The sequence below is a fragment of the Callorhinchus milii genome, unplaced genomic scaffold (genome assembly GCF_018977255.1).
Source record: "Callorhinchus milii isolate IMCB2004 unplaced genomic scaffold, IMCB_Cmil_1.0 Scaffold1, whole genome shotgun sequence".
NCBI classification, from domain to species: Eukaryota; Metazoa; Chordata; class Chondrichthyes; order Chimaeriformes; family Callorhinchidae; genus Callorhinchus; species Callorhinchus milii.
The window spans coordinates 77791954-77809904 of NW_024704742.1; the positions used below are offsets into that span (position 1 = coordinate 77791954).

Sequence of the window (17951 nt, forward strand, 5' to 3'; positions counted from 1 at the left end):
TCATAATAGATTGATGAATTTCTAATGAACAGATTGTTAATTATTATAAATTGAGCTGCGCACAAATAGAGGATGATTTAAGTGAAAAGGGCAACTCGTGAGACTTACAATATATCTTGGAGAAGGTGGGGATCCAAAAATAATATTCTGTAGCTTAAGCAAACTTTAAACTTAGATTTTCTGTCTCGGACATGTTAGTTGAAGAGATTGCAGAGCAGCAGGACCACTAATTTCCCCTTTGTCTGGCTTGTGAAAAGTATAAGATATTGGTATTTATGCTATTGTGATGTTATGCCTTTGCTAAATGTGAATATAAAGACAGGCATTTTGAAAAATATCTTTCTCATAACATCCTGAAATCTGTGTATAAAAGCAAAAAAAATCTAATTTGCTTAGAAAATAATTAAATGAATATTCGGAAGAAATATCTAACAGTTACATTTTCAAATTAAACTCACAAGTTGTGTTAGCCAGTGGTAATGTTGATCATATGCAGTTACCTATGCAATACAGGTCTTTACATTCCATTTATTGTATTTTGCCTTTTTCATTTGTTAAGACTAACTGACAAGTTTGGAGTCATTTAAGTTCTCCATTTAAATATTATTTGAAGTGTATCTGATATGAATAGACTACAATATTAAGAGCCACAAATATCTTAAATATATCCCTGTTTTGATCAGGAACGTATATATCCACCATAATTCCTTGACATCAGCTTATGGTCTGAAATATTCTAATTTCCAACACATAACCGAAGATATGCTGAATTTTTAGAGGTGCAGTCTTTTGTATGATATGATAAACTAAGAACAGGTCTACCTGTTCAGGTAGATGTTAAAGATCCACCTGACACTTTCGAGAGGAGTAGGGAATTCTCTTGTTCTTGTCAACATTCCTCTCATTTAAATTCACACAAAAGATGTGCTGTGTTACTGGAGTAAATTGGCTGCCACCTTTGCCCACATAACATGAATTTGCATTGAATATAGTTGCCTTTTTTATTAATCCAACTTTCCAGTTGCATGATCTGCCTTAATATTTTGGCCCTATGCTTTAAATGTTCTCAACTTTAGAATTGAGTAGAAAACCAGAATTCTCACCTCTTTGCATTTTGAAGAACCTTTAGAATCTTTCTTAATTCAGTTTCAAAATTCATTTTCGGCTCTACAAATAGATCTAGATCTACCTTCACTCGATTGAAAATTAACTGATTCTTGCCAAGGGTTGGGAGGAAAAAGAGAAGAGAGAACAAGCATTCTCTGGTTTTGTTCATTGAAACTGTCACTGCAGTGATCTATGTATTTTTTTAAAAAATCTGAATTTCTGTGGATGAATTACATATTTGTATTGTTTGTTGAAAGTTTTATCAAAAGAATATTGCATATTATATACAAAAATGTCGTTTCATTTATTATTTCTGCGTGAAATTTCATCTCGCAGCTCAAATAATAAATTTTAGTATTAAGAGTGATTATATTTTACAATTTTCACATGGTGATGGACTCTTGAATTCAGAAGAATCTCTTGAGAACAATTAACAAATAAAACAAGAAATAAACTCTAAAGTGAAGGGCACAATTTGATTTTTTTTACATAAATGAATGACCAACCAAACCTTGTAAGTATTATTAATTTGTGTAATGTCTGTGCATCATGATGACTCTGGCATGAACACATGGTATGTGACATCAGTATAAAAGTTCCTGCGTCATATGCTTTTCACATTCTAGATCCCCTTGTGCACCTGGTGATGACCAGTCCCATTTTTATGTGTGAGTATTAGTTTTGAGAAACTGCTGCGAGTATGGTAAATCATAGAATCCAATACAGCAGTACATCACATTTTATTAATTTAGAAGCATGCTTTAATAGTGTGTTTCACTTTTACGTTTTATCCAGATACATTATACTTTCAATCTTACAGAACTAGAGCTTAATATTCCACATCTGACATGAGGCAATCAGCTGCAGATTTAAGTGTACAGTTGGGCCAGTTAAAAGTGTTACAATTGTAGATTGCAGATTACAGTTGTATGTCTTTTCCCAAGACTGCTGCAGTGTAAATGATTAACTAACCATAAAAGCAGTAAACATTTTGAAAAATGTCTGTTCCTTTCAACACTGTAAAGTTACATTTACATTTACATTCAAAAAATTCTCATTTTGAAATGGGAAATTTTTTTGTACCAATTTGTTAACGGTAAAGGAAGGCGGCATAATAGTTGAATATGTCTTGACAGGCAAGTTGACTTCCAATGTTTGTGCTCTTGAGTTCCATTTACCTTTCATAATAGGCTAGCAAGGATCCCACAAACCACATCCTTATTCACTGCAACGTTACTATCTGTGTTTCTGCTCATCAGTGCCTGCTTTGCTGCATTTAAGAGATTAAGAATTAACCCAAACCATTTATTTTGTGTACTGCATTTATTGTGGTCTTGTGGCATTTTCAAATTCTCTCCAAATAGCAGTTAGTATGACAGACAACAGGAAATTACAGACTTAAGAAAAATACTGACTTTATTTAAATCAAAATATAAAAATCAAAATAATATCACCAAGGCACTATATTACTTAGTAGCGAAGCTGAGTTTCACTATCAGATGTCTAGTCAGATGTTTAGTATGACTCCCCTTTCAGAATTAAAAAGTCATGTTCTTTTTCAAACACTGACAATTAATGCAATTATTCAATTATTTCTACATATTTGAAGATGAACTGTCAAAAAAATTCAAATGTTGTAAAGATTGAAAGGTATCTGGATAAATTTCAAGATTTATTTGCATTCTTAAAACTAACAGCAATCTCATCATCGCTAATTAACAAGACTATATGATTGAGTTTTATGTTACTGTTATGTGTCTACGACGGTAAATGGAAATGTATCTTGAAAATTTGTAATCATTTGTCACAGCTAATTAATTTCAGTGATATGGATTGATTCAAGGTGAGTTTATCAGTAATGGGTAAGAGATTAGGCATGTAAATTATCCCACATATTAGTTTGGAAAAAATTAATTATTCTTAGATTAAATAATTTTGCATGACAAATAATTATTTCGTCTGCTGTATCTATGGCAAATTGAGTTTAGGTTAAGTGTATATTCTTTTGCATGCACTGTCATTTAGGAGATGTCATGGTCACTTAATCTTAAATAAATATCCCATTGAATATATTGGAGTTTATTGAAGATTTGAATTTTAGTGTAGGTCACCAAATTTTATGACTTGAAATACATGTGCTTTGGCCATTGCCTAACTTTATTAAAATGTTGCTTATAAATTGGCAGGATTTTAAAATAAGGTTTTCTTGGGTACAAACATACTAAACATTACAGATTAGAAACTCTTAACCCTTTTATTTCATTTTAATCCTAAAATGATCTGTACAACTTACTTGTCAGATTTTTGTTTTAACCTCTGTCAATAATATAACACAAATGTTACAGATGTGAAAACCACAGTACACATTGTTACAGTAGCTTAAAAGTTTTGTATTTGGTTACAAATCTGATCAACATAATTTACATTTTTCTAAAATTCATTAAAGAGGTCACGTTACTTAGTATCAATATGCCATAGTTGATTGATTATCAAATCACTTCTTTCATACTAAAATATGTATTACAGTTGACCTGGTATCATTGTAGGCCATGACAGTCCTATTGGCTTATACATCCATGAAAACAGGCTGATAAAGCATGTAATCCTGTCAATGAATGAGGGCTATGATTTTGTTTAAAATTATTTCCTTATATTTTGTTGTAGTGTTACATATGTGCCTGCAGAAAACCTGGCGAAGTATAGAACCAGCATGGGTCAGCAACTTGAGGGAATCGCCACAGCTAATGCCTCATCATTGCCAGCTGCCAGGTAATACCATTTCCTCGTATTTTCTTCACCTAATGGCAGTTGTTGAGACATCTGAAAGAGCTTCACAGAATACATTTTAAAGTGAATTGACTGTGTATTGGGTGAGCGAAACACAGCAGCCAATTGTGTCCCACAAACACTGGGGAACAGAATATTTTGCTTTTGAGATATGTTGTCCATATTAAAGACTCAGATGCATAAGCAGCTGGATCAGATGTACAGTTAGGCTTTCTTGAATGCTTCAATAGTAGTTCCCTAATCTCAGAAGAGAACCTTCTGATCCACCAGAATACTAATTTGCTCTCTTCTCCTTCTCCTTTCATCTACCTCTATAGACAAAACCTATGAGGTCATCGGTTTTCCTCTACATGAAGGCTGTTGCTGATTTAGCTGATTTCTATCTACAGTTCTCTCGTACAATAAAATAGCACCTTCTTGCAATGTTACTTTCAGGACCGATGACTCTTGGTTTTCTAAACCAGCTATCATGATTTTATTGAGTGAGATTGTCAGTTTGTTTTGAATTAGTTATGGACGTTTTACTGATGTGGGCCCACACCTACTAGGATGGGCTTAATAAAATAAGGGCCAAAAATCAAATGGACTGTCTGACCCATTGCGGTAGTCTCTAACCCCTTTGTGATTCAAATGTAATACATTTATTGGCATTTTAATCTGAATGAAAACTATTGCTATTATGTCAGAGAAATGTAGATGTTAAAGGATAATAACCAATGTATTTTATCTACAGTTTTTTAATTGCAAGTGATTTGGACACCCAATATTATTCCTGAAAGTAAAATCTATTAAAAAACACTTGGCTCTGTTTCAGCACTGAGCTCCCAGAGAGGGAAGAGGGAGAAGGAGAAGAGAGTGAACTACAGAGTTCATCTTATAACAACTGGAAACAAGCTCGGCGGTAGGTGATATTGTTGAGTATCTGAGTCTTATCGGGAAACTTGAGAATTTAACATGAGAAAGAGAAAAATAATTTAGCTTCTACTGAAAACTCCTCCACCAGTCAGGAAAGTTCAATGACACTTTTAACACCTTTGGGCGGCCCAGAATCGGAATATATCCATTGTGGATAGCACTACTGATAGTGCTCAGGCTCTCACAAACAATTCCCACTGAGAGTCTCTTGTGTTTTTTCCCTGTTTCCTCGGGTCCACTGTCAAGTGATCTTGTAGTTAGCACAAGAATAGATGAGACCTTTACAAGAAGCCTGCTGCTGAATTAGCATTGATCAGCTGGTCAAATAGCACCTTAATGCATTTCCTTTCAATGGATACTCCCAACAGTTGAATCCCTAGAGTAGGTGCACCTTCCTGCAACATTCTATTCAAATCTAAATCTTCAAACCCAAGGAAGACTGATCAATATCTTCTTGAGGACATAGGACATTTTTGAATGTGATGCAATTATTTTGGTTCCTTTAATTGGTTGCAGATTAAATATCTATCTCTGGTGTTTCACAGCCAAACATTTATGGAATTATACCAAATTTTCAATGCATGTTCAAGAAGGAAATGTAATATTTCCCCAGTGTTACCGTTTCATTCATTTCATTTTTATTTCAGTGTTGAGCTATGGCGTGAGCCTGGAAAGTCCTTAGGAATTAGCATTGTTGGTGGTCGAGGAATGGGAAGTCGACTGAGCAATGGTGAAGTCATGAGGGGAATTTTCATCAAACACATTCTGGAGGACAGTCCAGCTGGAAGAAATGGAACATTAAAAACAGGAGACAGAATTGTAGAGGTATCTGTACAATACAATAATAACAACAACAAGAAGATTACATTTGTATAGCGCCTTTCACGTCGGGAGGACGTCCCATTTATGTAGTGCCCTTCATGTGGTTAGCATCTCGGAGCGCTTGGACGTCCCAAAACGTTTGACAGTACTGGCCAGACACTCGAGCTGGGGGTGGGAGCCAAGCATTGCATTTTACGATGATCTGAATTAATTGAGGAAGATTCATTAGTAAAGACATGGAGCCGTTATAGTTTTGATTCTTAGAAAATCTAAACTTGATTAGTATATAAAAGGAGTTATATGCGCAGTTTCATATTTTATAGGCTGATCTGTTATTCTGTGTCTTACAAACTAGAAATATGAGGAATTGCTTAACCAAGCCTTGTTTTGTAGGTGGATGGAGTTGACTTGCGAGATGCCAGCCATGAGCAGGCAGTTGAAGCAATTAGAAAAGCAGGCAGCCCAGTGGTATTTTTAGTCCAGAGTTTAATAACCAGGCCTCAGGTACGTATGCTATGAAAAGCATAAAAAATGGCAAAGTATACTGTCAAAGCTGCCTCCTGAACTGGATTAAACCTTTAATTTGTGTAGTATACACTTACACAAAGATCATTCTACTTTTTGTTTCAACATTTTATGTCTTTGACTCAATGACCTGCAGTATACAGTACTATGGTAAAAACATATGTGGCTGAAGGTCCAGTTTTCAACATATGCAAACTTCTAAGGATAAAGAAATTGTAAACGGTGTTGAAAATGAGTGGCTATGCTAATAATATAATTTGTGGTATGCGATCCCATAGGTATTCACGATTTCTGATCAGTTGCACATTTGGGTAAAGTAAAAAGTTCCCAATGTGTCCATTCTCTATTAGAAAATATTGGAAGGAAGATAGATGCATCGGATCAACAGTTTGTTTAGATATTAGTTATTGAAGAATCCTAAGCTTTAGTGGAACTCATTTTTTATCTTAAATAAATTATGTAATTTTTTCAAGGGCAACTATTTAGAGCTATTTATAAATTAACAATTTATTTAATTTACCTCTACAATTTAACAGTGTCATTTGCTTAAATGTTAGTCTGTTAGCCCAAACGTTCAGAACAAATGGATAATGTCCAGTAGGTTTTAAAATATAACAAACTGGCCATACCTTCATATAATGCATCTTCCACAGAAAAAGGCATACATAATAGAACCATATTGTTACTGTAACATACTTTACAGAATCTGCCTAGCAAAAAAAACACTGATTTTTGCGTTTTTCATATTTTCCAGTTTTCATCCACTACTGAAAATTAGTCAACCTATTCTATCTTCTTCATTAAGTTTTTTTTTTGACATGATGTTGCTATGTGTAGCTTTATCACTGGTGCAACCTTAACCAATTTTCAGTCACTGAGATGTCAAGATGCCCCAGAATCATGTCAGTCAAATTTTATGCTCTGATATTAAATTTATTTTTTATTTATCTATAGTGCCAAAAGTAGCAATCACATTAATTAAGTGCTAGTTTACTGTATAATAATACGTTTCGCCTTTCTTTTCAAAAGAGATTTGTTCACCAGATGTGTGCAGCAAACCCAGTATAAAAAAGCATATTTTGTGATTACTTCTTGTACTTCTTTATGATTCAGCTGTATGGATAGTTCTGCACAGATGTTCCTAAATCAGGTGTACTAATGTAGTTGACCCCTATAGTGCTAATTTTTAGAGCATATTTCATCTTTTACTATTTTCATTCAAATTTTCCCTCCATTTCATGCCTTTGTGTTCCCAGCCAGAATCCCTGTGTAATTGTTCATCAATATTTGCTCTTAGAGGGCAGTAACCTACCTCCACTAACCCATTCTCCCTTGATTCAACTAAGGTAAATGTATCATTTCATTTGTGATGGTAGACCCCTTTGAAAGATATTGGTTTCTTCTTTACCATTTAAACATATCTGTTTAGTGGGCATTTTATATTTTGCTTCTTTAAAACTAAACAAATAGAGTATTCATCAACATAAAACTCCCCAATGAGATGATCAGAACAGCTTGTAATCTTGCATAATTTTCAATTAACAGCAGTTCTCACTAATACACATTGCACGTGAACTTATGTTACGCAGCCTCATTGCAGAGTGTGGTATCAGTTGTACATTTCTTAGCTTTTAAGTGAAGATACTGTTTTGGGAAATGCAAGTGTGTGCTGAAATTGAAGCAGTTATTGAGATAAGCTTGATGTTGTCATAGTTTCACTTTGCTCTCCTTAAATTTGGAGTGCAAATAAAAACTTGATTCTGATTCAATAGTAAATAAGTCAGTGCTAGTTTGAGGAGATTAAAATGAGTCATTCTGGTCCTTAAGGAAGATGAAAAAAATACAATGGAGTGAATGGCCTTTTCTCATTCCTACATTACTTTGTTCTAATCAGAAAATGACTCTCTGAACATGTTATGGTGGAGTACAACCCAATCAAAAATGTAGTGCTAACAATTTCTAAGTCGTGTTTTATCTCAGTAAATGTAATATATGCACCAGGGATGATAACGTGCCTGCACATGTTTTGATGCAAATGATGAAATGTTGTTTTTGTCTTGGTTTCAGAAACGACCTTTGTCTTTCCTGCAGTCTAACACCTTGCCCGAATGCAGCAGCGGCAATACTAACCCATTTGCTGAATCTTTTCAGACCCGTATTAGCCAGGTTGGATAACGCTTGTGTGTTCTCTCTTCATTCTGTGCCTTTTAGTATGTCTCTTATTATGAGATTATTCTTTCTAGAAATTAAATTTGTAAACTTGTAAATTAAATAAAGTGCAGAGCTATTGTTATGTTTTAGTAAAGATTTCTTCTGGGCCATGTATTAATATCTCAACGTGTTGCCTAAACCACTGAATATTATCTTGTCTCTAAAGACTTTAGTCTTGGTCTGCATGTTCTATTTTCTACATTTCTTTTTGTTTAAAAGAAAATCTGCTTCAGAACCCTTTAAAATCTCAAAATATTGTGTAAATATACTCTGAGGAGGAGGCACAATGTTAGAACCTGTTCCCTTTTACCTATTAAGATTTTGATTTGAGGGCTCCACTATCTGTTGAATTTGGGCTATCTCAGATTCTTAATGAGAGTGACCACAATGACCATAACATCACAAAAATTGGTATTGTATTCACCGATATGGACAGTAAAGATAGCTACAAAATGTAGGAAAGCGTTCAATTTACTGATGGGTCAAACGTGCTTTGAGCAGAAAATATAATCCCTTCAACATAGTAACATTGGTACTGTATTTGGGAAAAGAAAATGTCTTTGTCATAATTATTCAAACATAGTTATTCCCTTTTGATTCAGTGTGATTTACTGAATGAGAAAGTTCTGTTGTTATTGGACAGGTCTTCAATATTATTTTTCTTATTGCATTTGTGCATTTTAATAGACTTCTGCAGCTTCAAATGGTGAGAAGGCCTGCCAAATGCCTTATTATATGACCAAAAAAACATTTTACGAAAATAAATTGAAGGTTAGTGAGTCACGTTGATGTGGACTGGCAACGATTGATTGTTTTTTGTCATAATTTTTTTCCTCTTTTACTCTCTATTCCTCTTTGAGGGCACTGAGTGTTGGATTGGTAACTCTTCAGCACCTTGCTAAAGTTACAATTTTTCATATGTGATCCGGCACACAGTGAATGTTAGCAGGGTATTTGACCCTTGTAGTGAATGTGGTTAAGTTATTTGATCTTGTAGGACCAGGTCCCATCTGATTCCTTCTTATCATTCATGCTTTTCAGCAGAGCTGCTATTCCTTGTAATTTGCATCTTTCTGATATGAGTGCCTTATCACGTCTTTGAGACGTCTCAAAGCGCTTCACAGGATATACTGTAAAGTGGATCGACTGTGTGTTGCGTCAGCCAGTTGCGCACAGCAATGTCCCACAAACAGACATGGAGTGAGTGACCAATTTTATTTTGGGGGGATATGTTGGACAGCATACTGGGAGAAACTCCTTACATCTTTCATGTCCACCTAACAGGTAGATAGGACCTCGGTTTAACATCTCATCCAAAAGAGTAAGTACTTTATAATCATTAGGAATGGAAATCTTAGCTGATTTGTTTTGCCCTTCCCTGTTCCAGGGTACTAAGTTAACTGTAGCACTCTCATTGAGCTCAGCTAAATTAGCACAGATAGGGAATTGCATCTGTGACTTTCTGGTCTGTATGGTTTGGTATAACACAAGACAGTGCCTTTACCCACTAGGCTATCAATGAAGATCACATCTTTATGATTTTAATGCAAGAAGTGCTCTACGCAACTAAAAGTGATACATTAACACAATGTTTCAGTGTCTACATCAACATGTAGTTTGTTTTTACTTCTTAATAAATCTTTTAAAAAGTTTGCTAACACCTGAGGATGAGGTCTTCTGGTTTCTATGCAACCATTTGTTTTTGTTTTGTACTAGGATTCTGCATATCAAGCTAGAACCTATACGCTCCCTTTCCCAACTAATCCCTTTAAGGTTTGTGGATTCCTGCAGGATTTTGGATGTTAATGATGGTTGGCTATTCCATGTGCTGTAAATGTGTGATTCTTAAAGGTGATGTGAAAAGATTAATTAAATTGGCTAAGGTGTGTTGTTAGGGTGTCTTTTTGTACAATTAATGTTTCATCGCTAAATTCTAGATCCGAATTAATGTTATTTTATTTAAAAAATGGTAGTTTTATACCCAAATCAATTTCCAAAACTAGCAATAGTTTGGCAGTGTGTGTACTTAGTACATAAATTATTCAGTTCCCCTTTCATCTTTGACATGTAATTTTTAAAATTTAAACTTCTCAAGAAATTTACAATTAGAATGCCGCCATAATTTGTTCTAATTGAATCCTATATTTAAAACTGTAGTTTGAACAAAATTGTGTTTATTGTTTAATTTATATGAAGTTTCTTAGTTGAGTCTTAAGATGCTTCCTTGTCCAACCTCTACATTATAAACATAAAATGTATCAGTTAAATGTAAGAATGGGTAACATTAAGGGTATCGGCTTTCCTTTTGTACTTGTATTTTCTGGGAACTGGGACACTGTCCCTTTAAATGTTCAACACTTATGGTTTTCCCCTACAACTGATGTCTGTTTTTGCGGACAAGGGAGACCAACTGTTCATTCCCAATTTCCATGCATTGATGCCTGCTGGAAAGCATATAAGTGAGGACAGAATGAGTAAGTTTAGATTTCATCCACAAACAAAAAAATTGATTGCACTTTGCTATCTCATTTGACTCATAATGGATGACCATTTCAAAGAGGTAACAGAGCTGGATGCTCTCCAGAATCTCTTCCAATGTCTTCAGGGAAGGAAAGAAGACATACATTTTGTAATACTCCTTTTACATGAACAAGTATTGCTGAACTTGTAAAGTTTTTATGTATACAGAATGACCGAAGACTATATCTGAGATAAGTAACCTGGTAGAATATGCTTTATTTGAAGCATTTTGAGATGTCCTCCCAACGTGAACAATGCTACTTTAATATAAATTGTACTGTTTTCCGGTAACTAAATTGGGCAAATATTTTACACTGAAAGTTCTTCCACTACATTCACCTTTCTGTATTCATAGTTTTTAAAGGTAAACTGTAAAATTCTATGTATTTCATTCTCGAGAGCATTTATAAAACAAGCAAAAGTATTTCACGGAGGTTCCTCAATCATTGCCAATTCATTAAAAGCAAGTAGGATTAGAAAGAGTCTGGCTATTTAATTATAGGATAGATGACACGGGGTGATATTAATGTTGGGAGGCGGCGGCAGGAGAGCGCGGGGAGGAGCCTGGGCCTACTTTCAGGTAGTATAAAGCTCGAGGCGGCAGGGAGTTCAGCTCGGGGGGGTGGGGGGAGGGTAGAGCGGGGGAACCGCTGACATCATGGTTTAGTTTCAGGAGTGTGCGCGCGCAAAAAAAAAAAAAAAAAAAATCCTCTGCGCCCACCCTAGGGCTCGCATCAGGGAACACCATGTTCCTGTTGGGTTGGCTGCCCCAGACCCAGCCTATGGGCTAATGTTGTCTGCCTGACCGCTCGCTCCCGGTCCCCGCGTGCACATTATGGCTGCCGCTCTGACCCTCACCCCCTCACCCCTCCCTCCCTCCTCCCTTCCCCCAAACATTCCCCCCTCTGCATCTCTCCCGCTCTCTCCTCCTCTCTCTCTGTCCCCCTCGCCTTCTATCCCCACTTGACCCTCCTACAACCTCCCTCTGCTCCAGCCTGGGAATCCTCCGCCGGGCTCACCGTGGAACTCGGCGTTGGCTGTCCAGCAGCAGCCACTCCAACTGCCCCATTCCCCACCACACTCGCCAGCCACCCCGGACACAGACCCAGGGAACCAATCTCTCCTCCCTCATCCCCATCCCCCCCACCCCTGCCTCACAATCTGGACCCCCCTCCCCTCCCACACACCTTTCTGTCAACCACATCGGACTACAAAATGTCCGCTCCCTCTGTAATAAGGCCCTGGTCATCAACGAACTCATCCTTGATGAGAGCGTTGACATCATGGCCTTAACTGAAACCTGGCTCACCCCAAGTCACATAACATAACATGTAGGAGCAGGAGTAGGCCATTCGGCCCTTCGAGCCTGCCCCGCCATTCAATCATGGCTGATCTTCTAATCTAACTCCAGCTAATAACCTTAATCCTGCCTTATCCCCATATCCCTTAATCCCTTTTGCAATAAGAAATATATCTATCTCAGTCTTGAATATGTTCAAGGACTGAGCGTCAACAGCCCTTTGGGGTAATGAGTTCCATACATTCACCACCCTTTGAGTGAAGACGTTCTTCCTCAACTCAGTGCGAAAGGGCTGGCCTCTGATTTCAAGGTTATGACCCCTGGTTTTAGTTTCTCCAACCAGGGGAAACAATCTCCCACTATCTACTCTATTATGCCCTTTGATGATCTTATAGGTTTCTATAAGATCCCCTCTAATTCTTCTATATTCTAGAGAATATCAGCCCAAATTGGTCAGCCTATCCTCGTAACTCATCCCCTTCATCCCAGGCACTAACCTAGTAAATCTACGCTGCACCCCCTCCAAGGCAAGTACATCCTTCCTTAAACGAGGAGACCAAAACTGGACACAGTATTCCAGGTGTGGTCTCACCAGGGCCCTATACAGTTGCAGCAAGACTTCCCTACTCTTATACTCTAATCCTTTCATAATGAATGCTAACATACTGTTCGCCTTCCTAATTGCTGCTGCACCTACAGACTAACTTTCTGTGATTGGTGTACAAGGACACCCAAGTCCCTCTGGACGCTAACACATTCCAATCTCTCCCCTTCTAAAAAAATAACCCCCTCTACTGTTTTTGCTACCTAGGTGGATGACTTCGCACTTCCCTACAGTATACGTCATCTGCCACCTACCTGCCCAATCAGCTAACCTATCTATGTCTCGCTGCATTTTTCTAATGTCGTCCTCTGTGTTGGCACTTCCTCCTAGTTTTGTGTCATCCGCGAATTAGCTTTGATGTCCTCATCTTCCCCCTCACGGAGACCACACCACCCGGCTACACCTCCCACCACATCCCTCGCCCCAACCGCTGTGGCGATGGTGTAGCCCTTATCTCAAGGACACAACTTGCCCTATCCCCCTACTCCTCTGGCTCTTTCCCTTCTTTTGAGCACCTCACCCTCTCCCACCCGTCCCATCTCTCACTCAAACTTCTCCTCCTCTACCGGCCCCCTAAAACCTCTCCCACCTTCATCTCTGACATTTCTACCCTCCTAACATCTCTCTGTTTCTGCTCTGATCGCCTCATCATCCTGGGCGACTTCAACTTGCACTTCACCCCCTCCTGCTCCACCTCCTCGGACTTCTCCTCCCTTCTCTCCTCGCTCAACCTCTCCCTGCACATCAACTCCATCACTCACATTCACGGCCAACCACTCGATTTGGTGATCACCCAAGGCCTCAGTGTCTTGGATGTCACCATTACCGATAACGCCGTCTTTGATCACCACTTCATCTCCTTCACCACCTCCACCCCCCTCCCTACCTCCACCAGACCCACCACCATCTTCTACTGCCCCTGGAAGAAGTTACCCCCACAATTTTTAACCGCTTCCTTGGAGTCCTCTGAACTCCTCTCCCTCTGGCCTTCAACCCTCACTGACCCCTCTTCTGCTCTCACCCTCCTCCACAACACCCTCTCCTCCACACTCGACACTTTTGCCCCCATCACCTCCCGTACTGTCCCTTACTCTCACTCCTCCCCCTGGTTCACCATCCACCTCTGCTCACTGAAGAGCCAGGTGCGGGCCGCTGAACGCACCTGCCTCAAATCTGGCCTATAAATCCACCGGCAAATCTGGCTGGACCGCCTCAAAACCTACCGCTCCACTCTATCTAGCCTCGGCCAAGTCGTCCTTCTACTCCAGGATAATCCTGGAGGCAAAGAACAACCCCAGGCTTCTGTTCTCCACCACATCCGTCCCCCACCGCCACCCCATGCAGGTCATCTCCTCCAACCTTCACTGCGAGGAGATGCTGGATTTCCTTGAATCCAAAATCAAGGGAATCCGCTCCGCGATCACTGCCCCTTCAACTTCCCCCCACCCCCCACCCCTTCCCTCCCACACGCCGACTCCTACCCATCCTCCCCTACACACCTTCAAACCCGTTTCCCCACCCTCTGTCACCAACCTCATCCTGTCCTTGAAACCCACCACCTGCTCCCTTGACCCCATCCCCACTCCACTCCTTATCTCCCAGCTCCACCTCCTTGCCCCACTTTTCACAGACACCATTAACCTGTCCCTCTCCTCTGGCTCTGTTCCCATTCCCCTCAAAACTGCCACCATCATTCCCACACTGAAAAAACCCTCCCTTGATGCGTCGCAGCTATCAAGCTACCGGCCCACCTCCAACCTCCCCTTCCTGTCCAAGGTTCTCGAAAGAGTCGTCGCCTCCCAGCTGCGCTCTTTCCTCTCCACCCATTCACTTTTTGAACCCCTCCAGTCGGGTTTCTGTGCTGCCCATAGCTCCTCCTCAACCTTCAAAGCCCTGTCCTTGAGTGGTTTAGGTCCTACCTCTCCCACCGTCTTCATTTTATCTCCGCTAACGGCTTTTCCTCCAGCCCCCGCACTGTCTCGTGCTGTGTCCCTCAAGGCTCTGTCCTCGGGCCCCTCCTCTTCACCCTCTATATGCTCTCACTCAGTGACATCATCCGCAGACATGGGGTTAACTTCCATATGTATGCGGATGACACCCAACTCTACCTTTCCTCCTCTACCCTCAACTCCACGACCACCGATGTCCTGACAGCTGCCTGTCCGACATCGAGTCCTGGACGAGAGACAACTTTCTTCAGCTCAACGTGCGAAAAACCGAGGCCCTCCTGATTGGCTCACGTCAGCGCCTCCGCACCTCAGGCGCTGACACCATCAGCATCCAGGCCGGACTCTCCACCTCTCAAAGCCAGTCAGGAACCTCGGGGTTCTGTTTGACCCTGAGCTGTCCTTTCTCCCTCATATCCGCACCACAACTGGCACCGCCTTCCATCACCTCTGGAACATCGCCAGACTACGGCACTACCTCACCCCTCACGCTGCTGAAACCCTGGTCCACGCCTTTATCACCTCAAGGCTGGACTACAGGAACTCTCTCCTCGCCGGCCATCCCGGCACCTCCCTCCACAAGCTGCAGGTCATTCAGAACTCTGCAGCTCGTGTACTGTCCCGCACCAGGCTTCGCGACCACATCACTCCCACCCTCGCTCGCCTCCACTGGCTCCCCATCCCCCAGAGGATTGATTTCAAGATCCTCATCCTCACCTACAAGGCCATTCACGGCCTTGCTCCCTCCTACCTCTCCAACCTACTATCCCCTACTTACCTGCCCATACCCTCCGTTCCTCTGGCTCCGGTCTGCTCCACGTCCCCCGCCCCAACCATCCTACCATCGGTGGTCGGGCCTTCAGCCTCTCAGCCCCGAGGCTCTGGAACTCTATCCCCCAGTGCCTTCGCTGCCTCCTCCCTCTCCTCCTTCAAGGCCGGTCTCAAAACCTTTCTCTTTGACCGTGCCTTCAGCTCCCCTCTCGACTCTCTACCCCCTCCTCGCTCCCTCCCTTCCCTGCCCTCACCCTGACCATTTCCCCCCTGCTCGGGTCCTGACCCAACTGTACAGCGCCTTGGGACGTCCTCCCGACGTGAAAGGCGCTCGATAAATGCAAACTTCTTGTAATAAATCTCAAATGAATTATTAAAAAAGTATAGTAATTATTAGTTTCAATTATGTGTTTACGTCTAATAAAGTTTATTTTTAGTAAACAAAGATGTCTTTGGAAGGGACGTAGAAACATCATAACTATTGTCCATTAATATGCATCAAACTGGTTATGCTATTGGGGTGAAGGAGGAAGCAGGGTGAAAAACAAGACAGTGGACATAGAGAGAGGAAGGGAAGGTGGGAGAGAGAGGTTGAAGAGACAGAGTCAGCAGGTCCCCCCACGTTAACTTGTCACCTAATGATGTGCAGTTATGAATATTAAATTAAGACATATTGAATTAATAGGAGACCTCATATTTATTGCTAGTTTTATCTTTCAGTTTAATAACTGGTTCAGTGTCCAATTACAGTACCTGAGTTAAATAACTTGTAATGTACACTTAGTACCTATTTCAATCTTTTCATATCACCGGTAATGATCACTTATCCATCTGTCTCAGTTTGCATGATGTGGTTGTTGAGGCAAGAAGGTTCTGCGATAGTGATCTGTAACAGAGTAATACAGCTACCCAGTAAGGTTTCCTGTGAGTATGAAGTGCTAATTTTTGAACACTTGGTGCTATTGACAACCGTTTTCTTTACTTATCTTGTTCAAATTGTTTGTGTATATCTTTGTGGTGAATTTTTTTTGCAATTTTTGATTTTTGTGTTTAAATTTACTTTGCATTTTTTAGGGGTTTCTTTGACTCTGAGCATGTTGGAAAGCTCTCCGCATGTGTGTTTGCTTAATCAAATTAATGATGGTTTTCCTAGCAATATAATTTCAGTAAAATCTCCAGATTGTTATTCATATCTGGATAATATTCAGGCTTTGGTGATGGTCATCTTAACTTTGCAGTTAAACTTTTGGTTCTTTGACATTAAGTGATGTGGCAGAACAAGCCATGCTTCCTCGTGCTGTTTCCAGCTTTGGAACTGATAAAGTTGGGGAACTGGGTGGCTTTGCTCAAGGAGTAAGAAACTCATTCGCAAAGTCACTACAAGCAGCTCTTTCCACTCCCGAGTTAATTATTTTATGATTGTATTGATGAAGGTCTGAGGAATGTCACTTTTTGAACTGGTGCACGGTGTGTGAAATCTCAAGAAAGGAGAGAAAATAACTTTTTTTTGGGTGGCGGGATTAAGGTCTTGCCATCAAAAGGATAAATATATTGACTTAAAAATCATTCAGGCAAATGAATGATCATGAAATTATTTGTTTCACTATATCAAGTATACAAATACCAAGCTATGCTTACAAAATAATTGGTCACTTCACTGTAGAAATTTACAGCAGTCCAGGCATTTTTTTCTTTCATGCTTATTTGCTGCTAAAAATTCCTTCAAGCAGACTGAGCAACATGGTGTTGAGATAGATTGAAATTGGATGGATGTTTTATACATGTAAAAAGGTCATATCTAGGATATTCTGAATTCATGTGGTTCGAAGATCTAAAGTCAAATTTGCCGCAAGTGCCTACAGCCAATAATTTACAAGCCACTGTAGATTGCACTTTATAGTCCACCTCTTCAGTGAAATAGATGCACCTGTTCTGCTTCTATTGAACTTTTTTTCCTGTTTTATTTAAATTGCAACCTAATATGCTTTACTGTGTGCAGTACTTTCTTTTAATTATTTAACCAGATCAGTTCAATACTCTGCAACATGAGAGTGAACATTGAATGCTCAAATTAATATAATTCCATGGCTCTTTCTCTTATTTCTTGTTTACTTCAACAAAATTTTATCTCACCATATTTTATTATTTCAACATTCAGACTTCCAGCCAGCCTGATTTTGAGACTGAAATAACGCCAGCACTTAAGGATTCACTACTTGAAGAACCACTCTCTCAGCCATCACCGCCTGAACCTGTTCCAGAAGCCAATATTACAGGATCTCTAGAGAAGCTGGGAATGAAGTCGGAGGATCCAACTGAAGAAGAAGATGAATTTGGTTACTCCTGGAGTATGTATTTTTCTACAGTTTTTTTAAGAAATTCGATGTGGTACGTTGTATAATGTATACATTGTATATATTGCATTGTAGTTTGGTTTGTTCAA

The 17951-nt window shown here is 39.7% G+C and overlaps 1 protein-coding gene across 6 annotated transcripts in view; it reads left to right on the forward strand.

Annotated features, from left to right (window-relative positions):
• LOC103177699 (multiple PDZ domain protein) overlaps positions 1–17951 on the forward strand; it is a 107710-nt gene that overhangs the window by 53843 nt on the left and 35916 nt on the right. For 4 of the 6 annotated variants that reach the window (XM_042332387.1, XM_042332389.1, XM_042332403.1 and 1 more), the window contains 8 exons: positions 1734–1775; positions 3772–3876; positions 4709–4795; positions 5457–5634; positions 6025–6135; positions 8224–8322; positions 9055–9138; positions 17667–17856. In XM_042332387.1, the coding sequence (XP_042188321.1) occupies positions 1734–1775; positions 3772–3876; positions 4709–4795; positions 5457–5634; positions 6025–6135; positions 8224–8322; positions 9055–9138; positions 17667–17856 (896 nt within the window). The remainder of the gene's footprint in view (positions 1–1733; positions 1776–3771; positions 3877–4708; positions 4796–5456; positions 5635–6024; positions 6136–8223; positions 8323–9054; positions 9139–17666; positions 17857–17951) is intronic. The other 2 variants (XM_042332397.1, XM_042332406.1) reach the window with 2 other exon arrangements.